Source organism: Schistocerca americana, chromosome 8, assembly GCF_021461395.2.
Source record: "Schistocerca americana isolate TAMUIC-IGC-003095 chromosome 8, iqSchAmer2.1, whole genome shotgun sequence".
In the NCBI taxonomy this organism is placed as follows: domain Eukaryota; kingdom Metazoa; phylum Arthropoda; class Insecta; order Orthoptera; family Acrididae; genus Schistocerca; species Schistocerca americana.
Genome location: NC_060126.1, coordinates 502,024,493 through 502,048,960, shown reverse-complemented (window position 1 = coordinate 502,048,960; position 24,468 = coordinate 502,024,493). Strand labels below are relative to the sequence as shown.

The window sequence follows — 24,468 nt, the reverse complement described above, 5'->3', positions numbered from 1 at the left end:
TTGTATCACACTTCACAAAATGGACATTGTTGACATTCAAGATATATTCAAAACAAACCACTAACTTGCACCATGAACCCCAAAAGAAAAATGGTGCGCCACAGTTATCACAAAGGTTTGCAGCATCAAGATCAAATGCAGACTCCTTGGGAGTTGCAAATGGTGCAGGATGTTCAGCTACGTATCCACTCTTAACGAATGCATGTAGAAACATATTGGTGTAAAGGGGTAATGAGAACAGATGGAATGTGATGACATGCAACCAAGTGCAAAACAGTCTGTCATGGATCTTACTGAAAAACTGGCTATCCTTGAAGGCATAGGTGCAGACAGTGTGATAATATCTTTTATAGGTACAGAAGAAACAAACGTCAAAACGCTGAATTTTTCCAGTGGTGCCAGGTGGTATGAACTGCAATGTCACACACTTTTCAAGAGGGATAATTTGCTCCAATGGAACACGACATTTGCACACAACCAGGAATCAGGCAAAAGCAAGTTATTTGACCAGTTATTGGTCAAAAACAGTGCTCACACCATAGATGCAGTTCTCTTAAGTCCATTTTTCCACTCTTGCATAACGTAAATATCCCCCGCTGCACTTGCAAGATCATGCACACCAAAAGAATCGTAGAGGACAGAGCACCTCCAACTTTTATTAGCACAGTAAATAACTTTCCAGCCAATTTTTCATCCATGGATATGTTAAGTCATTGACATTAGTTGATCTTGATAGATACAACTCTCTTGATACCTCTAATTTCCAGGGTTCCTTTCATATGCAGTTCCTCTCCAGGTGGGACCTGGTCAGAGTTGAAAACAAATTTCTTGTTTGAAGTTATGCAATCATCCACTGCTTCCCTTGAAATTCCTGTAATCTATGTTGTGTTCAGTTTGATGTGATTAGCATAGTAGATCACTATCGTGCACCACCTGTGATCGTGCACCGGCTGTGAATTGTATCGAGCATCCTTGAAATGCACGAACACCAGTTTTTGTAACAAGTAACTTTGTCCTTCCTTGAATATCCATAGTTTTTCTTATGCACTATACCGGAATGTTGCTGCAGACTTATTTGAAATCTCTTTCTTTGCTGTGCTGTGTATTATGTTCTGTGTACATAATTATATGTAGTACCCACTCATGGGATAACGATTGTCCTTCTCTACATTTCACTGGAGAGGGGATTTGTGGCTCCCTGGTCTGACAATGATGATGAACTACATGACTCTACACTTGTTTCAGTATCACTTTAAGCATGTATCATCATCATACTCCTCATGTACATTGTCTGCACAGTTGACACCACACATTCCACTGACACATCTTGCACAAGCGCTAATATTTCACCTGCCACTTCTTTCTCACTCTGCAAAATGCTGTGGGTTCCCTTCTAATGAAATGTCAACTTTGGGAGCTGTTGTAGAAATAATTCAACATTTGCAGTGTTTATCGTTGCCATTGCTCTGTTTTGTATCAACACACCACTACTACTGCTGTGAGTTACTTGTCGACTAAGCAGTTAAACTATGCTCCGTGGCCTCATGTTGTGCTCACCTTTGGATACATCCAGTCGTGCCCCCTGTTGCCATTGTTGTTGTTGTGGTCTTCAGTCCAGAGACTGGTTTGATGCAGCTCTCCATGCTACTCTTTCCTGCGCAAGCTTCTTCATCTCCCAGTACCTACTGCAACCTACATCCTTCTGAATCTGCTTGGTGTATTCATCTTTTGGTCTCCCTCTACGATTTTTACCCTCCACGCTGCCCTCAAATACTAAATTGGTGATCCCTTGATGCCTCAGAACATGCCCTACCAACCTATCCCTTCTTCTAGTCAAGTTGTGCCACAAACTTCTCTTCTCCCCAATCCTATTCAACACCTCCTCATTATTTATATGATCTACCCATCTAATCTTCAGCATTCTTCTGTAGCACCACATTTCGAAAGCTTCTATTCTCTTCTTGTCTAAACTATTTATCGTCCATGTTTCACTTCCATACGTGGCTACACTCCATACAAATACTTTCAGAAACGACTTCCTGACACTTAAATCTATACTCGAGGTTAACAAATTTCTCTTCTTCAGAAACGCTTTCCTTCTCATTGCCAGTCTACATTTTATATCCTCTCTACTTCGACCATCATCAGTTATTTTGCTCCCCAAATAACAAAACTCCTTTACTACTTTAAGTTTCTCATTTTCTAATCTAATACCCTCAACATCACCCGACTTAATTCGACTACTTTCCGTTATCCTAGTTTTGCTTTTGGTGATGTTCATCTTATATCCTCCCTTCAAGACACTATCCGTTCCGTTCAACTGCTCTTCCAAGTCCTTTGCTGTCTCTGACAGAATTACAATGTCACCGGCGAACCTCAAAGTTTTTATTTCTTCTCCATGGATTTTACTGCCTACTCCGAATTTTTCTTTTGTTTCTTTCACTGCTTGCTCAATATACAGATTGAATAACATCGGGGAGAGGCTACAACCCTGTCTCACTCCCTTCCCAACCACTGCTTCCCTTTCATGCCCCTCAACTCTTATAACTGCCATTTGGTTTCTATACAAATTGTAAATAGCCTTTCGCTCCCTGTATTTTATCCCTGCCACCTTCAGAATTTGAAAAAGAGTATTCCTGTCAACATTGTCAAAAGCTTTCTCTAAGTCTACAAATGCTAGAAACGTAGGTTTGCCTTTCCTTAATCTAGCTTCTAAGATAAGCCGTAGGGTCAGTATTGCCTCAACGTGTTCCAATATTTCTACGGAATCCAAACTGATCTTCCTCGAGGTTGGCTTCTACTAGTTTTTCCTTTCGTCTTTAAAGTATTCACGTTAGTATTTTGCAGCCGTGACTTATTAAACTGATAGTTCGGTAATTTTCACATCTGTCAACATCTGCTTTCTTTGGGATTGGAATTATTATATTCTTCTTGAAGTCTGAGGGTATTTCGCCTGTCTCATACATCTTGCTCACCAGATGGTAGAGTTTTGTCAGGACTGGCTCTCCCAAGGCCGTCAGTAGTTCTAATGGAATGTTGTCTACTCCTGGGGCCTTGTTTCGACTCAGGTCTTTCAGTGCTCCGTCAAACTCTTCACGCAGTATCTTATCTCCCATTTCGTCTTCGTCTGCATCCTCTTCCATTTCCATAATATTGCCCTCAAGTACATCGCCCTTGTTTAGACCCTCTATATACTCCTTCCACCTTTCTGCCTCTACATCCTTACATTTATCCTCTAGCCATCCCTGCTTAGCCATTTTGCACTTCCTGTCGATCTCATTTTTGAGACGTTTGTATTCCTTTTTGCCTGCTTCATTTACTACATTTTATATTTTCTCCTTTCATCAATTAAATTCAATATTTCTTCTATTACCCAAGGATTTCTACTAACCCTCGTCTTTTTACCTACTTGATCCTCTGCTGCCTTCACTACTTCATCCCTCAAAGCTACCCATTCTTCTTCTACTGTATTTCTTTCCCCCATTCCTTCCATTTGTTCCCTTACGCTCTCCCTGAAACTCTGTACAACCTCTGGTTCTTTCAGTTTATCCAGGTCCCATTTCCTTAAATTCCCACCTTATTGTAGTTTCCTCAGTTTTAATCTGCAGTTCACAACCAACAGATTGTGGTCAGAGTCCACATCTGCCCCTGGAAATGTCTTACAATTTAAAACCTGGTTCCCAAATCTCTGTCTTACCATTATATAATCTATCTGAAATCTGTCAGTATCTCCAGGCTTCTTCCATGTATGCAACCTTCTTTTATTATTCTTGAACCAAGTGTTAGCTATGATTAAGTTGTGCTCTGTGCAAAATTCTACCAGGCGGCTTCCTCTTTCATTTCTTAGCCCCAATCCATATCCACCTACTACGTTTCCTTCTCTCCCTTTTCCTACTACCGAATTCCAGTCACCCATGACTATTAAATTTTCGTCTCCCTTCACTATCTGAATAATTTCTTTTATTTCATCATACATTTCTTCAATTTCTTCATCATCTGCAGAGCTAGTTGGCATATAAACTTGTACTACTGTAGTAGGCGTGGGTTTCGTGTCTATCTTGGCCACAATAATGCGTTCACTATGCTGTTTGTAGTAGCTTACCCGCATTCCTATTTTGTTATTCATTATTAAACCTACTCCTGCATTACCCCTATTTGACTTTGTATTTATAACCCTGTATTTGCCTGACCAAAAGTCTTATCCCTCCTGCCACCGAACTTCACTAATTCCCACTATATCTAACTTTAAGCTATCCATTTCCCTTTTTAAAATTTCTAACCTATCTGCCCGATTAAGGGATCTGGCATTCCATGCTCTGATCCGTAGAATGCCAGTTTTCTTTCTCCTGATAACGACGTCCTCTTGAGTAGTCCCCACCCGGAGATCCGAATGGGGGACTATTTTACCTCCGGAATATTTTACCCAAGAGGACGCCATCATCATTTAATCATACAGTAAAGCTGCATGCCCTCAGGACAAAATTACGGCTGTAGTTGCCCCTGTAGACGATATCTAGGGAATTTTATCCATAAACGTCATTGACCTTCTGTGACCTCACACTCAAGGGGTTCCTTGTCAGACATATTGTAGATGGTCCATTCATTTACCCTGAAGTACTATAAGAAAGGAGCTCCACAAATACTCAGTCACCTCTTGACAAGATTTCACAGTGGTGTAGATATTGATGACTTGCTTTAAGTGTTTAGAAATGTAAAATTATGTACTAAACAAAATATAGTATCTTCTGAGTACACTACCAGTCACAACTGCAATCAGTCATCTCATACAAATACCTCAATTTGTGGTGATATAAATGGAATGATTTTGTAGGCTCAGTCATAGTTAAAGCATAGGATAAGTGCTTCAGTCTACAAAGGAGATTACTTACAAAACACTTGTATGACCCAGCCTAAAATATTGCTAAAGTGTGCAGGGTAAGTACCAAATAATACTAACAAGATATAACAAATGTGTATAAAGAAAGGCAGCACAAATGGTCACATTTGATTAACTTGCAGTAGAACATTAGGGTAATGCTGAAGAACCTGAACTGGCAGATGCTGCAAGATAGATGTCAGCTACACTATGTGATCAAAAGTATCAGGACACCTGGCTGAAAATGAATTGAAAGTTCGTGGCACCCTCCATCGGTAATGCTGGAATTCAATATAGTGTTGGCCTACTCTTAGCCTTCATGACAGCTTCTGCTCTCACAGGTGTCCGTTCAATCAGGTGCTGGTAGGTTTCTTGGGGAACTGCAGCCTATTTTTCATGGAGTGCTGCACTGAGGCGAGGTATTGATGTTGGTCAGTGAGGCCTGGCACAAAGTCGGCATTCCAAAACATTCCAAAGGTGTTCTGTAAGATTCAGGGCATAACTCTGTGCAGGCCAGTCCATTACAGGCAGGTTATCGTCATGTAACCACTCTGCCACAGGCTGTGCATTATGAACAGGTGCTCACTCATGTTGAAAGATGCAGTCACCATCCCCAACAGTGGGAAGCAAGAAGGTGCTTAAAACATCAATGTAGGCCTGTGCTGTGATAGTGCCATGCAGAACAACGAGGGCTCAAAGCCCCCTCCATCAAAAACACAGCCACACCATGACACCACCGCCTCCTAATTTTACTGTTGGCACTACACACACTGACATATGATGTTTACTGAGCATTTGCCATACTCACAGCCTGCCACCGGATCGCCACTTTGTGTACCATGATTCGTCACTCTACACAATGTTTTTCCACTGTTCAATCGTCCAACATTTACGCTCCGTATACCAAGCGAGGCATGGCTTTTGAGCAGCTGCTCGACCATGAAATCCAAGTTTTCTCACCTCCCGCCTAACTGTCATAGTATTTGCAATGGATCCTGGTGCAGTTTGGAATTCCTGTGTGAGGGTCTGAAAAGATGTCTGCCTATTATGCATTACAACCCTCTTCAACTGTCGACGGTGTCCGTCAGTCAGCAGACGAGATGGACCTGTACACTTTTGGGCTGTATGTGTCCCTTCAGGTTTCCACTTCACTATCACCTCAGAAAAAGTGGACCTAGGGATGTTTAAGAATTTGGAAATCTCGCATACAGACGTATGAGACAAGTGTCACCCAATCACCTGACCATGTTCGAAGTCCGTGAGTTCCGCGGAGTGCCCCATTCTGCTCTCTCAGAATGTCTAATGACTACTGAGGTTGCTGATATGGAGTACCTGGCAGTAGATGGCAGCACAATGCACCTAATATGAAAAAGTGTTTTTGGGCATGTCTGGATACTTTTGATCACATAGTGTATTTAACCAAAGCCCATTTAAAAAGATACAAGAACTGGTATTAAATGAGTGATCTATGAATATGTTTACACTCTCCTACATATCTCTCCCATAGAACCACAAAAACAAGATCAGATTAATTATGGTACACAGAGGCTTTTACTTGCCCAAATAGCCACATGTGTTAGTGTGTCGTTTTTGGGATTTGGGAAAGCATCCCGGGATCGGATCAAATCCAGCTGGTGGATTAATGATGAATGGCTATGTGCTGTCCAGCCAGTATGTGGTTTATAGGTGGTTTTCCCACATCGAACTAAGTGGTCCCTGGGCTGTTACCCACATCCAGCCTCATTGTGTTCCTCATGAACATTGTCCCCAAGGTCGACACCACACAGTCCATTGACTTACCTTGCAGAATTGCTAATATTTCAACTGCCACTTCTTTCTCACAAACATTTCAAAAATGTTCTCGATATCAGATGAAGCTGATGGAGTAGTTTTATCATGGCCAGCTGTCCCAATGAGATAAGCAGTTCTGAGGGAATTTTGCCTACTCCAGGGGCCCCAGCTTAAATACGAGGGTATTTTGGAAAGTCAAGATACACCATACGCCAGAGGAACAGAAGAGTTTTGGCGAGCAAGTTGGCAACACTGGTGTTAACCTTGAACCGCTAGCTTTCTCCTTGCAGCCGTTCGGCAGTTGAACGTTGCTTCTGGTTGGAGTAGGTCGTGTTTAAAATGGCTGTGCCGATTCAGATCCTGCTAAATGCAAAGTGCGCTCCGTCATACATTTTCTTCATGCAAAAGGTCAGCGACCAGCGGATATTCACAAAGAAATTGTGTCTGTTTATGGGAGCATTATGGATCGACAAAATGTAGTGAAATGGTGTCACCATTTCTCTGAAGGTAGGACCGATGTTCATGACGAACAAAGAACAGGTCGGCCATCTGTGATCTCCAATGCCCTTCTTCGGAGAATGGAGGAAGCAATTCGTGCGAATAGACGTCTCACATTGAAAGAATTGCTTCAGATCATACCAGACGTGTCAATGACAACTCTTTATGACATTGTGACTGTCAAGTTAGGGTACAGGAAATTGTGTGCGCGCTGGGTTCCAAAACTGTTAACGGAAGAACACAAAAAGAAGCGGATGGGCTTTGCACTCGACTTCCTCACACGCTATGCTGCAGCAGATGATGAGTTCCTTTATCACATTGTGACAGGTGACGAGACGTGGGTTTATCTCCATACACCTTAATCCAAGCAACAATCAATGCAATGGCGCCATTCGAATTCACCAAAAGCCAAGAAATGCAAAACTTTGATTTCACCGAAGAAAATTATGGCTTCTGTTTTTTGGGCCAGACAAGTTGGAATTTATGCCTCCTGGAATGACAATTAACGCTGCTGCATATTGCCAGACTTTGAAACGTCTTCAAAGGGCAATTGAAAACAAAAGCAGGGGAATGCTGACAAGTGGAGTCCGCTTGCTTCATGACAATGCTCGACCTCACACAGCGCTCGTAACCAAAGCACTACTCAAACAATTAAAATGGGACGTATTGGACCATCCGCCATACAGCCCAGACCTTGTGCCCATCGACTTCCATGTCTTCTGTTACCTGAAGTCACATCTTGGTGGAAAATCATTCCACGACGATGAAGAGATCAAAGATGAAGTTGAAATGTGGTTCCAGCAACAGGCAGCAACCTTCTATGACTGTGGGATACAAAAGCTTGTGCACCGACTTAACAAATTTTTTGGTAACGGGTATGATTATGTCGAAAAATAACAAGTAATCCAGTTAATAAGATGTAACTGACATTTTCTAAATAAATGTTCTATTTAAGAACTGCGAGCCAACGTATCTTTACTTTTTGAAATGCCCTCGTATTTCAGTGTTCTGTCAAATTCTTCTCGCGGTATCTTATCTCCCATATCATTCACATTCACATTCACTACATCTTCATTGGCATAATGTTGTCTTCAAGTTTGTGCCCATTATATAGGCCATCTATATATTCCTTCCACCCTTTGGCCTTCCCTTCTGGGCTTAAATACTGGCTTGCCATCTGAGTCTTTAATATTCATGGTGGTTATTCCCTTTTCTCCGAAGGTTTCTTTAATGTTCCTGTATGGAGCATCTGTCTTCCTCATAGTAATGCATGCTTTTACGGCTTTGATATTTTGCACTTTCTGTTAATCTCATTTTCAGATGCCTACACAACTTTTTGCATGCTTCAGTTGCTAAATTTTTATATTTTCTCATTTCATAAGTTAAGTTCAATTTCTTGTGTTATTCAAGAATTTCTTCGAGGCATTGTCTTTTTGCCTTTTTGATCCTATACTGTCTTCTTCATTTCATCTTGCAAAGCTGCCCATTCATCATCTAATGTATTCCTTTAGCCATTTGAGTCAGTTGTTGCCTAATGTTTCCTTTGAAACTCTCAGCAACCTCTGGTTTTTTCAATTTATTCAGGTCCCATCTCTTTAAATTCCAACTTTTTTCATTTTTAATCTGCAATTCATAATCAATAAATCATGACCAGAGTCCACATCTGCCCCTGGAAATGTTTCACAGTTTAAAATCTGTTTACAAAACCCATGTTATACCATTATGTAATCAATCTTCCAGCTCTTTAGATCTCTTCAATATATACAATTCTTAAACTTAGTGTTGGCAGTGTTTAAATTGTGCTCTGTGCAAAATTCCACTAGGTGGCTACCTCTTTCTTTAATTTCACGAGGCCATGTTCTCCAATTATTTGTTATGACCCCAACCTCAGGGGTCTAATGCGCCAGATGAATGGGAGAGAGGGGCGCATGATGTTGGGGTACACAGAGATACACAGACGATTTTGGCATTGACTTGATTCTGTCAAAGAATGCACATTACCACTGCTGATCCAGGTGAAGGTGGTGCAGTGTGTGTATGTGTGTGTCAGCATAATCACCAGCACCAGTGTCTACTGCTCCAGCACCCAACCTCCCTGCCTCTGCCACATGAATGCTTCTGTCCTCTCCATGGCCATGTGGCCAGTAGCATGTATTGGCTGAGCCAGAAGCCCCACGCCGACCCTCCAGAGCATAGCTAGCTATTCTATCAAGCACTATTCTTGGTCTCCATGTTGATCACTGAAGGGAAGCAGCCAGCAGCCTTTGTAGTAGCAGAGTCTCAGCAGCTCCAGTCGCCCGCCCGGGGTGGCTCAACCTGTGATTGAGGACAGCCGCGGACCTTGTAGGCCACAAGATCACACCCAGGCTCTGCCCTTTCAGACACCAGCTTGCAGTCAGTCAGACATCACCCAGAGAGCGGAGGCTGACCACTGCCCATACCTCTGCAGTGCTAAGTTTTGCTTCCACCACGGCTGCTGTGTGTTGTATAGTGGAACTTGGTAGTTGATTCAGGGGGCCAGCTGGCCGCCAGAATTTGTCAGCAGATGGGCGTCATGGTCAGTCTGCAACTTAAACAATTGTCATTCTCTCAGGCTGCAGATGCTGACAGAATGGTGATATGACTGCTTACCTTGACCCTCTGGACTCACTTATTTATACTCCTTTTTGTACACTTGTGATGTTCCTTTGGAGGGGAAAAGTGGAGCGTTCCCTTATAATTATAATGTCAGCTTCGGCTGTAACTGCAACACACAGCTTGTTTGTAGCATGACAGTGTCCTGTGCAGCACCTAGTACCTTTACATCCATCTCCAGACTTGCTTATAGTGCCTGTCAGGCTGTGCTTCCTCACCTGCAAGTCGTGCTGTAAACCTGCCTTGCAGAACTGTTTGCTTAATATCAACATTGCCAGCATTCACTACCCGATGTGTCTTCCGGCCCCATAACTAGTGCCTTCAGGCCATAGCTGCGCAAAATTTTCAAGAATTTCTAAATCCATGCTTATACTTAATCATGACACAGCATACCTCCTCCATTCTGTGAAGATTCATCCCGAATCTTTAATATTGAGCTCCCACTAAACTACTTTAATGCCTGAAACTTTCCTGGCAGATTAAAACTGTGTGCCGGACCGAGACTCGAACTCGAGACCCTTGCCTTTCGTGGGCAAGTGCCCTACCACCTGAGCTACCCAAGCACGACTCACGCCCTGTCCTCACAGCTTTACTTCTGCCATTACCTCATTTCCTACCTTCTAGACTTTACAGAAGCTCTCCTGCGAACCTTGCAGAACTTGCCCGCGAAAGGCAAAGGTCCTAAGTTTGAGTCTCGGTCCGGCACACAGTTTTAATCTGCCAGGAAAGTTTCATATCAGTGCACACTCCACTGTAGAATGAAAATCTCATTCTGGCACTTTAATGCTAATAATGAATATTTTGAGGACAAGCCCCCCCCCCCCCCCCCAATTCACTATGTAATGTTCCCACATGGAACTTCTTACCACACTTTTATTGCTCACCACCCTTTTCACTAACTACCATGTACTGTTATTATGTACCTCTAATATACTAATTAACTACTTAAAACTAGTCACTACACTGACCAATGCCATTCAGCCATTCTGCTGGCAATTGGCAAATCTACAGCCTGAGCCTTCTTGCATTTTACCCAGAAATACAGTACATAAATGTGTGCTAGAAACGTGCCCCAACTGGTAGCCAACACACTCATGCTGTTATTGCTCCTGCAAATCATGTATATGGTGCAACATTTATTTTGTTGAAATTCTCCCCTGATTGGACTCTATCAGTATGTCGAAGGACTGCTTAAGTTCTGGATTGAATGTGTTGTTTAAATAGGTTAAATTTTGAATGGGTAATACCCTCAGAGATCCTTCCAGCCAATACAACATATTCTGTGACAAGTGTCACAGCAGTTGAACCTGTGAGCATAGCGAGAAAATGAAAGTCCATCCCAAGTACCTCACAAGTCTTGCCATTAATAATCTTTCCGCTTGTTTGAAGCTTGAGTTTTCTCAACCCTACGGATCTTCCTCCTTTGTAGCAAAATAACCCTACAGTTTCTGGCATGAATACTGATTACAATCAGTGTGTTCCCATTCTCTGAAAGTAAGTCCAAGTGGCAGAAGCTCCTTCCTACAACTTGTTCCACTTTCTTCCCCCAGAAACAAACTCACTTAACATATCTGTGTAACAGTCCATACCTGCCCACTCAGACAGATCACAACCCTCCCTCTTCTGAGAACACACTGTAAAAAAAATCTTTGACAATAAAAATATGCACTCTCTGATACACTAATGTGGTAAAACAAAAACAACAACAAATATTACAATCATACGACTTACGAGGGCAGTTCAATAAGTAATGCAACACATTTTTTTTCTCGGCCAATTTTGGTTGAAAAAACCGGAAATTTCTTGTGGAATATTTTCAAACATTCCCGCTTCGTCTCGTATAGTTTCATTGACTTCCGACAGGTGGCAGCGCTGTACGGAGCTGTTAAAATGGCGTCTGTAACGGATGTGCGTTGCAAACAACGGGCAGTGATCGAGTTTCTTTTGGCGGAAAACCAGGGCATCTCAGATATTCATAGGCGCTTGCAGAATGTCTACGGTGATCTGGCAGTGGACAAAAGCACGGTGAGTCATTGGGCAAAGCGTGTGTCATCATCGCCGCAAGGTCAAGCAAGACTATCTGATCTCCCGCGTGCGGGCCGGCCGTGCACAGCTGTGACTCCTGCAATGGCGGAGCGTGCGAACACACTCGTTCGAGATGATCGACGGATCACCATCAAACAACTCAGTGCTCAACTTGACATCTCTGTTGGTAGTGCTGTCACAATTGTTCACCAGTTGGGATATTCAAAGGTTTGTTCCCGCTGGGTCCCTCGTTGTCTAACCAAACACCATAAAGAGCAAAGGAGAACCATCTGTGTGGAATTGCTTGCTCGTCATGTGGCTGAGGGTGACAATTTCTTGTCAAAGATTGTTACAGGCGATGAAACATGGGTTCATCACTTCGAACCTGAAACAAAACGGCAATCAATTGAGTGGCGCCACACCCACTCCCCTACCAAGAAAAAGTTTAAAGCCATACCCTCAGCCGGTAAAGTCATGGTTACATCTTCTGGGACGCTGAAGGGGTTATTCTGTTCGATGTCCTTCCCCATGGTCAAACGATCAACTCTGAAGTGTATTGTGCTACTCTTCAGAAATTGAAGAAACGACTTTAGCGTGTTCGTAGGCACAAAAATCTGAACGAACTTCTCCTTCTTCATGACAACGCAAGACCTCACACAAGTCTTCGCACCCGAGAGGAGCTCACAAAACTTCAGTGGACTGTTCTTCCTCATGCACCCTACAGCCCCGATCTCGCACCGCCGGATTTCCATATGTTTGGCCCAATGAAGGACGCAACCCGTGGGAGGCACTACGCGGATGATGATGAAGTTATTGATGCAGTACGACGTTGGCTCCGATATCGACCTGTGGAATGGTACCGTGCAGGCATACAGGCCCTCATTTCAAGGTGGCCTAAGGCCGTAGCATTGAATGGAGATTATGTAGAAAAATAGTGTTGTGTAGCTAAAAGATTGGGGAATAACCTGGTGTATTTCAATGCTGAATAAAACAACCCCTGTTTCAGAAAAAAAATGTGTTGCATTACTTATTGAACTGCCCTCGTACTTACGCACCCTTAGCCTATATGGCACATCATGCACCTCACAATGCTGAAAAATTTCAGTTCCCTTTTTTCACCCCTTGTATCTTTGCTGGTAACTGCAGTATCCCATCCACCATTCCTTTAAATGGCTTTACACAACTGACGTGTTTAACATTTGCCCACCAAGTGGTAGCAGGAGAACACACACATAAAAAAGGTATTATGTACGCAAGCTTTTGGAGTCAGTGGCCCCTTCTTCTGGCAGAAGTGTTGAAGGTGAAGAAAGAGGAGTGAAGGAAAAGGAGTGGAGTTAAGAAAACTCATTCATAACCCTGTGTCAGGGGAAACTTACTGGACGGGATGAGAAGCAAAGAGCTCTGAAAGCTTGCATGTATAATACCTTTTTTTATATGAGTGTTCTCCTGCTGCTACTTGGTGAATAGATTTTTTAAAATCTTCATATTGTCTGGTGAGAACATTTCCACAACTGGTAAAGTCCGTGATACTAAGTTAAAAATGTATTTGTTTTCACTAGCTTTTTCAGGAATTCAACTATTTTTGGGAAGTCCCTTATGAACTATCTATAATTTTTACAGAGGCCAATTGATGACTGTACCTGCTTAGTTGTTTGTGATGTCAGAAAATTTTGAACTGCATCGGTAAGATGAGGATCAGTCTGTCTGCCACATTTACTTATCACATGCCCCATGTAGTTTACCTGAGTTTGCGCATAATGGCAGTTGTACTTACTTAATGTAAAAAGTGCCAACTGTAGGCTGTTACAGACATCCTCCAAATGTCTCACATCCTCCGGTAAAACCTTTGAATAGACAGTTATGTCATCCAGATACACCAGACAAGGTTTTGGTTTTAATCCTGTGAATACCCCATCTAACAACTGCATAAAACTTGACAGTCAGTTCTTTAGTTCAAGCAGCACATGCTTGTAATGGAAATGGCCATCCAGAGGTAAATATTTTGGTTTTAATCCTGTGAATACCCCATCTAACAACTGCAGAAAACTTGACAGTCAGTTCTTTGGTTCAAGCAGCACATGCTTGTAATGGAAATGGCCATCCAGTACTGTAAATGCTATTTTTGGCCTACCCTCAGGCACTACATCCAATTGATGGTACCTGCACCTGTCATCCTTAGTTGTAAACAACATACACTGCTCTAGACTATCCAAAAGTTTCTGTGATGTTTGGAATTGGATAAGCATCCAAAAAGTTTGCGCATTTAGATATCTGTAGCCATAGCGAAATCTCTATTTTCTTGTTCCATACACTATTTTCTTTGGCATGACCTCTATATTCACTCTCTACATGCTATCACTTAGTTTAGTTTAGTTTTAGTTATGTCATGTTCCGTAGATCATTTTCCTGATTATTTTATCGATATGATGTGGAACAAGTCAGATTAAAAGATAAAAATACACAAATGAATAGTGTTAATATTAATATTACTGAAATTTTTGGTTTTACACACACAACTACATTTAGAGGTAAATATTTATTTATTCAATAAATTCTTCAACTAATGGTTACTGATGCCTTATTATATGATATAGCTTCCTATAAAATTGTGTGCTATCCAATGTCAGTATATGATGATGTGTCACTGGGGTTGCTAGTAACCCTCTGTTGGTACAAGATAAATCACTAAACCTCAGCAATAAGTTTTCCATAGCCCTTCGATCACTGCCCTTTAAGTGACTCACTTTTCCTCGTAACACTTCCATGTTAATGGTTTGCTTGCAAGACTTCCAGAGTGGCTATTATGCACCTTTTGACTGAGTCACTTCCCTCTGCCAAAGTTCCAATTGCTTCCCCCAACTGGATTAAATTTCCTCCGAGTTCTACTGTTGGTTGTCAATGATCAACTTAGTATGATGTTTTCCGAGAAACTATAGCCTAAAAATCACTGAATAACCTTCGCCTACACATGGCAATACCTCCATGCATTTGCTGAACTTAGTTCTCCCAGCTGAAAACTCCAGAGCTGCCACACCCACTGATTCCTCGCTATTATCACCAACCCCACGTAACCTTTACTGTGATGGCCTCCATCTCCTCTTTGCCACAAGGTCCATACTAATAAAGGATACATGTGCCCTGTGACTACCAAAAATCTTTGTTTCCTGCTACTGGCCAAGCCCACTAAGCAGCATTCCATCTGTGCACTAATGTGTACAGTGTTAGGTTCTGTCAGGGCTGCCTTCCAGTGGTTGAATCACTCATGTTCGCATTTAGCAGCTGCTTCCCTTGCCAGTGCTTCCCAGCTTTCTTACTTCTACAATCCGATGCCCAGTGGCCCACTCTGCATTATTCGTAGGACTCTAGTTGTCTACATTGCTTCCCTATATGCCCCTCCCGACTACATATATAATACCAAATTTCAGAAGCGTACACCCGGTAGTCCACTCTTTGCTCTTTTGTAATATCCATCTCCTCTATATGTGTTGCAATCCGAAGAGCTGACACTAAGTCCTCCAGAGTTTCCATTCATACTCTGACACCTCTGCGGGTATACCAGCAGAAAAATGTCCACTGCTCTCTTTTCTGCATCTTGCAACAACACCCTATTAGCTTCTGCATACTGCGTCTGCATATTTCTTTGCATTCACTTTACAGATTCTATCTGAGAATGCCTCCACATACTTGTTGTTCTGCATTGATCAAGTACTAAGTTTCTCCTAAAAAAACCGTGCACTATTTTCACTATTTTGCTTTTGGTACCATTGGCAAGTCCTGTGGGTCACTCCTGAAACGTTTGTGCTTTACTCAAGGTCTCAGAATATACAACATATGCTTTGGCATTCCCTGTCAAATGCATACTAGCAACATGGAGGGTTATTTTGTATGGCCACCTATGCCCTTCCACAATGTCCCTAACATACTTAATAAAAATTGTCACGTCCTCCATTGTCTTGCCCAAGAGGGGATTAAGTAGTACGACCACTGCTGGGCCATATGGAAGAGAAGGAATTCTCAATCAAGACTTATTTTCATCTGATTCCAATTGCGGCTGAACTTGACTCTCTGACCCAGCTTCTGACTCATGATAAAGTTTGAAATTTCTCTGCCTGTCAGGTTCAATTCCTGTCTCAATACATGCATTAGCTGAGCTAAAGCAGGAATTGCTTCTACGGCAGTAGTTGCAGCACATTTCCACCATTTTGCCTAACTACTACTAGCTTAATCCATCTATTAAAAAACCACAAACTCCCATTCAATCACCCCAGACACATAAATCAAACCACAAATTAATGCTTTCAGCAAATCATCACCGATCTACACTCAGTACAGCTACTAGTCAATGACCATTTCGCCTACACAGAACAAGTAGCTGCTACAGCTCTGGTACATGGCAAATTATGCCCAGACAAACTACAAAATGGTCACCTCACTGGCACTAAATTATCATGTCTATCATTACCTCTAAACAAAGATATGTCCATGGGTTGCTGTGGCTTCACAATAATTTGAAACATCGCTTAACCTAACTTACACAAACTCTTGATACCTAGAACAAACACCAAAAATAACATCAATTAAAACTTTACTCACCACACTACATTGCGCTGAGCTGATTCCACTGAATGCACATAAAGTGCCACAGCCTCACTCATAACTCTCCAAAATCAACTCTCTCCTCATACTGTCGTGATGGATGCTTTTTGACACCAAATTTTTATGACCTACCAACCTCAAGGATTGTAATGTGCCAAGACGACTGAGAGATGTGGTTTGGGTGAGAGGGTTGAATCATGCCGGGGTATGCAGAGATACACAGGCATGTTTGGCATTGACTTTATTCTGTCAAAGAATATGCAGTGCCTCTGCTGATCCTTGTGGCAGGAGGTTGGTTCGTATACATGCGTCAGTGCAAACACCACACTGGCATCATGTGCTCTGGCACCCAGCAGCTCCATCCCCATGATGTAATGGCCCATGACCTCTCCATGGCCGTACATCAGCTGAGCCGGAAGCCCCATGCCACCAGAGTTTGGCTGGCTACTCCATCAGGCACTACTCGTGGTCTCCATGTAGAGTGCTGAAGGGAAACCACCACCAGCCATCGTTATCGTAGAGCCTCAGCAGCTCCAGTCGCTCACCCAGGGCAACTCGGTCTGTGAGTGAGGAGAGCCATTGACCCAGGAGGCCGCTAGATCACGCCCCAGCTCTGCCCTCACAGACACAGCTTTCTGTTCCTGAGATGACATCACCCAGAGAGCAGAGGCTGGTCATCCACCTGCTCAGTGGGCCTGCTGGCCACCGAAATTTGTCATCAGACTGTCGTCTTGGTTGGCTTGCAACTGAAACAGTTGTCATTCTCTCCGGTTCCAGTAATGACAGAATGGCAACTTGACAGCTTACCTTGAGCCTCTGGACTAAATCATTTATAATCCTTTTCAAATACCTCTGACATAGGTCCTCTGGAGGGGAAAAGTAGAGTGTTACTTGATAATTATAATATCAGCTTTTGATAGCCCACTTTGGCTGTAATTGCAACACACAAGTTTTTCAGAGCACATCAGTGCCCTGTGTTGTGCCTGATGACTGCACACCCATCTCCACATTTGTTTATAGTGCCCACCAGTCATGCTTCCTCCCCTGCGAGTGGTGTCGTAAGCCTGCCTCGCAGAGCTGTATACTTAACATCAACATTGGCAGAACCCACTACCCAATGTGTCCATCGGCCCTTTAACTTGTACCTTCTGACCACAGCTGTGCAAAATTTTCAACAATTCCTAATTCGATGTCTATACTTACTCGAGGCACAACATGTTTTTCTGTCTCATCCTTTTCATACCATTGATTCCAGTCCCCCCATTACAATCAAATTTTTATGTCCCTTAACTATCTGAATAATTTCTTATTTCTGATCATACATTATTTCAATCTCTTCATAATCTGTGGATCTAGTAGGAATACAAACTTATATTACAGTGGTGAGTGTTGGCTTCATATCTGTCTTGGCTACAATAAGGCATTCACTATGCCGTTCATAGTAGCGCACCTGTATATCTGTTTTCTCATTCATTATTAGATGTGCTCCTGTAATGCCATCATTTGATTTTGAATTAGTAACCCTGCTGTAAGAGTACTGTGGTGGCGGTGGATTTCCTGTTAAGTACTGTCAACTGAACAAGAAAGTTCTGTTGTGTTTTTGTAATGCAATAGCAGATTATATTAAAATGTGTTCTCATTGTATTCCAGACACAACAAGAATGGCAGTCAGTATTCCACATAGCAGCTGCTGTGTATCTCCTTGGTGCTCTTTTTTATGGCTTGTTTGCCTCTGGAGAACGGCAACGGTGGGCAGAAGAGCAGGAAACAATTGCACTGTGTCCTGATGGAGATGAGCGTTCCCATGCATCGACAGAGGACTTGCCATTTGGCACAGGGTCCTGCCAATAATGGATAACATTTGTGGGATGGATACAAGCTCCTGCAGTTGCACACACAGTAATCTCACATGGATTAACCACACTTTCAGTTTTTCATATCTGAAGCAAATGAAACATGGTGTTGTTTCATAGTTAGTATTGCGTTATATTTTATTCATGGCGTCAGCAAGCAGCCCACTGTCTGGTATCATGAAGAAATACAGCTATTAAAAGCCTAAATACTGATCAGTTCAAAATAAATAAGCTGCTTGCACATAATATAGCTTCCTGCAAAAAAACAATTGAAAGACGGTGTAGTTGATCATGACTTGCAAGTGATCAATGTTTTAAGAACTAATGATTTTTGTCAGAAATGTTTCCTTCCAACAATCTTCCAGTCACATATTATCCTCCTTAATAACATTTAAATTATAAGAACAAGCTGAACCATGAGCAGTGACATAATGGGTCCAGATAATCATGTATTTTTAACATACATTAATCTCACACTGGAAGTCTTTCTTCAAAATCTTTTAGATTTAATCCACCAGAAATACTTGTAGAATCTCATTTTCTTGAAACAATATGTCACATCTATCGTGGCTAAAAATGAAGCAAAAGGACAATGGAGTTGGTATGATCATTCAGACATTGTCAGTTGCTAACATATTGTTACAATAAAAATGGTCATAGGAAAAATAATCACCAGTTGCCTTGTAGATGTAATCTGAGGTAGGAATATTATAAAGGACATAACTCATTTCCTTTTCTCTTTTGGTCCAGTCTGAGCTTGCTTTCCATCTCCAGTGACCTCATGCTCTGGAGGACTGCAGTTCAAATCCCTGTTGAAACATCCACGTGCGTAGGAATATTATAAAGGACATAACTCATTTCCTTTTCTCTTTTGGTCCAGTCTGAGCTTGCTTTCCATCTCCAGTGACCTCATGCTCTGGAGGACTGCAGTTCAAATCCCTGTTGAAACATCCACGTGCAGGTTCTCTGTGGTTTTTCTTAATTACGTAAGGCAAATGTTTGGATGTTTCTTTTGAAAATGACAAAGCTAGTTTTTCTCCAATCCATCTGCAGCTCATGGTCTAGTGGCTAGTGTTGCTGCCTCTGGATCACGGGGTCCCGGGTTCGATTCTCAGTCAGCTTGGGGGTTTTCTCTGCCCAGGGACTGGTTGTTTGTGTTATCCTCATCATTTCATCAACATCATTCATGTCAATAGCTAGATTGTACTGTGTACAAATTGGACTGAGTAAAAATTGGGACTTTGTATGGGCACTGATGGCCGTGCAGTTGAGCGCTCTACAAACCAAACATCATCATCATTTCTCCAATCCAAGCTTGTGATTCTCCTTTAATGACCTCAACATTGATGGGACATGAAAAACTCAAATATTCCTTCCTTCCTTCATTCATGATCTGAAGAGAAAGTATGGTTGTGTTAAATACCTTTGACATAACAGAAACAGACATTACACGAGTAATTATGGTGTGGTCCATAGGGCCAAAAAGGGACAATAAATGGCTGATTATGGTGTGATCCATTTGAATGACGATGAAAAGAAAGGAGATGTAAAGCAATCAATGGTAATGTGAATTGAAGCATGCGAAGTAATGAGAACAAACATTGTTAGAGGAATAGAACAGTACACATGGAAAAATTACATTGGTAACAAAGTGGCAGCTGACACATCTATTTGTTACATTTTATTCTGTAAAAGAAACAGTATGTAGGAAATATTTTAAGTCCTTGCAGGCAGAGCTGAGTCTTATAATTACTGCTTCATCTCCCTCAGATTTCCCCAGTGACTGGGATCTCACTCACAAAACCATCTTAGCATTCAGGGAAAACTTCGAAAATGTAAATGAGCTATGGCAGTCATATATATAACAACAGATGTTCTTACAAGTGCATTTTATGTTCCACTGTTGCAGTTCCTCACTTAATGCTGGCATTGTGTTGAAGAGCAAGTATTAAGCTTTCTTTTTATTTTAAATCTACTTTCCCTGTTTCATTTGGCTGGAAATCACTAAGCATATTAAATTAAGATTTCCAAGTGACATTACATTTTAAAAAGGTATTTTGTAACTCAGCTTCTGTTATTTTCTGTTTGTTATTAAAGATAAATGGCTAGAAGAATGAAGTCCAGATTACAGTCTTGGTTTTGGCATAATGTGTTTTATGCTATACTACAAGCTCACAGGACCCAATAAAATGTACAATGCAGACATCCAACCAATCCCAAATTAATTATGTACTAACTGCCGGTATGAAATAGAGGCACATCACCTCCAGAACATCGAAGCACTGGATCATGTTTATCATTTAAGTAAAGCTTGTGAATGCTGTATTATTATTCCTTCCCTTGCATTTGTGAACTACATGTTACAGTAAGAGACAGCTGTTTTCAGTAAGACTGATTTTTTTAGGTTGTTTATTTAGTGGCCAATTAAATATGAAGACTGGAGTGTATGCAAAAATGTGACTACTATTTTGTATATAATATTCTTTAGGAAATCCCATGTAATTTTTTCCATTTTCATCATTAAATCTTGCCATAGCATTTTGAAAGTCTATTTGAAACATCAACAATGATGTTACACATTGTAGGCTGTACAGATATTGTGTCCACACATATTTACTGTAGCTCCAGCTTCTTAGCTCCAAGTTGTCTCTGCAATATTGGCGACAAATGAAGTAGAATGTTTCGCTCCATTTCTTAGTTTAAGTGCCCTTTCACTGGAGGAATCTAGATCCCTATCATGGATGTCAGGGTGTTCTCCTATTTACAGAACAGAACTAATGAAATAGAGTGGCATTCTGAATGGTACCATACCACACCATTCAGCCTGGTCATGGTGTTTATCACAGTTGCCAAAGCTTACCACAATCAGCAAATTCAGATAATGAAGTCAGGGACTGTAGAAAATGTGTGTAAATAGTTCGAAATAGATTCTGGCTGTTGGGTGCATCAGAAATTCTTTACACTGTGCTTTGCAGTTGGTAGTGTTTGTGTTGTAAAAGCAAATACTGGAAAGAAGTGCAACCACAAGTGAGAGATGAGGTGCTAAAACATAATATTTCTAGTCATATGAACATGAAAATCACACTGTAGCACAATGTTTAATGCCGTAGAACTTCCTCTTTAGTTGTCTGCTGTACTTGGTTCTAATTTATGGACAAAAGTGTTTCACAGCTTCATGTGTGATTTTTTTTCCACCATTGAATAAGAATAATATGGAAAGTATTGATTGATAGTCACCACATAGAAGAGGCATTGATTTGCTGACAGGCACAATGAGGAAGGCTACCAAGATGTTAACACTTTGCCGTCTGGCGACACCACAGCGGTGTTGTGCTCGAAACAGCGGTCAACAGTGCATAGTATCACCCAGTGGTCGGTGGCAGCACTTTAGTATCTTTGGCATTCTGTTGGTGTTTTGTTTAGGTAACAATAAGTTCCACATGTCAACAAGTTTTTTTTGTTTTTATAAGTACTTGTGCCCTTTCATCATGACAGACGAAAGAGACGATACAATTATTTACACAATGAATGCGCGGACATCTTGTCTGACCTTCCAGACGACTTGTCCAATTGGGAAGAAGACATTGGATGTAAAAAAAAATGAAAGTGAAGTGGAATCGTTGGAAGATAGTGAATTATGTCCAAGAAGAATTCTGCGAATGCTACAGTTGCCAACTGATTCAGACTGCGCAGTGGTCAGACTTTGATTTACCGAGGACCAATAATAAATTTACTGAGGACCAATAACGTAATTCCCAAAGATACACCGAGTGTCAAGAATATCGTAGAATTATATTTTGGGAACAATCTATCTGAATATATCAGCAACGAAACCAACAAGTACTACAGTCAAAATTGCAATGAAGGAAACTGGATTTTAAAAAATGCCAATTTGTCGATGTTATGGGACCCAGACTTAGAAAATGGTTTGGGCTTGCTGTCCTTATGGGGTAATTGATGATTTTTCCAAAAAGTTTAAATTAAATTAATCTACGTGTCAAAACATCCCAATTGATGAAGGAATGATACCGTGGCGTGGGCAATTAAATTCTAAAGTTTACAATCTGTTGAAAACTATGAAATATGGCAAACTCATTCAGATGCTGTGCGATTCGAGTAAGAGATACATTTCCACATTCAAGATATATTCCGGTGCTAGACAGCCTTCTTATGGAAAGTGGCAACGCCTTTACATGGATTAAAAAGTGAAATCTGATGGGACTTAATTGCTAAGGTCATCAGTCCCCAAGCTTACACTCTACTTGACCTAAATTATCCTAAGGACAAACACACACACATGCCCGAGGGAGGACTCGAATCTCCGCTGGGACCAGCCGCACAGTCCATGACTGCAGCGCCTTAGACCGCTCGTCTAATCCCACATGGCCTACATGGATAATTATTATAATAGTGTAGAACTTGCAGAGAAGTTATCTGAAAATGAAATTCGATTTCGTGGAACGTACGGCAACATAGAGAATTTCTGAAAAAATTACAGCATGCAAACGTCAATGTGTTTGAAGCTTGTCATCAACAAAAAGGTGAAGTACTCACACAGGTATGGAGAGCTTTGAAAACTAAAATGGTATAAATGATGTATGCAATACATAATGGCACTTTGACTGACACTCAAAGAAAATGCAGGAAAACCAATAACACATTAAAAAAACCTGAAAGTGTTCTAGACTACAACAAATACATGAAAGGAGTGAATCAGGTAGACCAATATTTGAGTTATTACCTTTTATACAGAAAAACTATAAAAATGGTCTTTAATTGTAAATTATTTAATGCATTCTGTACATGTCAATATTTCAGTACTTATTGAAAGTGTCTGATTCGTGGATAAAAGACCATGTACCTGCTTCTGAGCAAAACTTGGAGGTTGCCACTACATCACGTATGTCTCATCATGATCCGGTTGACAGACTTTCCGGTCACGTAAAGCAACACCAGCTAATACTTATTTCCGAAACAAGTAAACTAAAATGAAGAAATTGCCATGTACATTCAAAAACAAAAAAAAGAACAACAAACTTAATGTGCAAGGCTTGTGGGGTTGTGTTACATCTTGGAGACTGTTTTTCTGCATATCATATGAAAGAGAAATACAAAGTACCAAAGACAGTGCAAATAAACAAATATATGAAACAAACAAATTTTGTATTTATTTAAGTATGTATATCTTCGAAATTTCATGAAAGTAGGGGAACATGATTGAGAACTTATGAGAACTAACGATGGGATCAATGTCAAGAACGGCCGGTGACAAGCCAAGTAATCGGAATCACCGCTATCGGCGCCAAGTGAATAGATTTGTATAAGACGTGCGGATGGCAAAGTGCTAAACTTTCGGACAAGTTCTTCTTCCGAACTTTCCCTCAGTTACCCGCATTTTCTGCCAACTGTCCAGTGTCTGAATTCTTATATGCTGCTTCAGCATCCCCTTCTTGCTGCTTGCCCCCCCCCCCCCCTTTTGTCTCATTCCTTTCTCTATGTCCATTTTATTCTCCCCTCTCTCAATTTTCTATATTCTTCATAATCTTTTCTGTTGTCCTTTATTTTTTCAAGTGTTTGAAAACTCTTCATGGCAACATGATCAAGTCTGGTTAATCTTTTTTGATGCATAGAAAACATGTAAGTTGTGATGAGCAGACCCTATATAGAGTTGTTGGTTTAGTTTTTAATGTAAAAAAAAAAAAAAATGGAAAAACCAACACAAAATGTTTTTGGGTACATCAGTGCAGAAAAGGCGCAGGGAAAATTTGCCTTTTTATACAAGTGTGATGTGGAACTTCACAGTAATCACTTCACATCGCTCACTTGGCACAACACTTTTAGTCCATGACAAACATCTCTTCACATATCTTTAGATCCTCCTGTCCAATTTGGATCTCATAATCATCTTAAACTGTCACTGTAAGTTTAATAACTCATAATAATTACATAAAATGCTAAGTATTTCACAGACTTCAGGAGTTCTGGTGCAGATATGGATTATTCAGTTTTTCATAGCTTTCTATCTCCAGTAATATAGTAATTTAATGGGGTATTTTTACATTGCATCTCGTTGCCTTATTTTTTACGCCACTCTTGTGTTTTTATCTGCCAGATTCATTGTTTCTTCTAGATTATATTTTTCTTTTCTGCACCCTCATTTTTTTTTTTTTTTTTACATGTCAGATTTTATTTTCA

General features: G+C 41.1%; 1 protein-coding gene across 2 annotated transcripts in view; it reads left to right on the top strand.

Moving 5' to 3' along the window:
• LOC124545490 (vesicular glutamate transporter 1-like) overlaps window positions 1–18,519 on the top strand; it is a 130,074-nt gene extending 111,555 nt beyond the window's left edge. For both annotated transcript variants that reach the window (XM_047124433.1, XM_047124432.1), the window contains exon 10: window positions 18,071–18,519. In XM_047124433.1, the coding sequence (XP_046980389.1) occupies window positions 18,071–18,271 (201 nt within the window). In that variant the 3' untranslated portion in view covers window positions 18,272–18,519. The remainder of the gene's footprint in view (window positions 1–18,070) is intronic.
• Window positions 18,520–24,468: the final 5,949 nt, after the last annotated feature.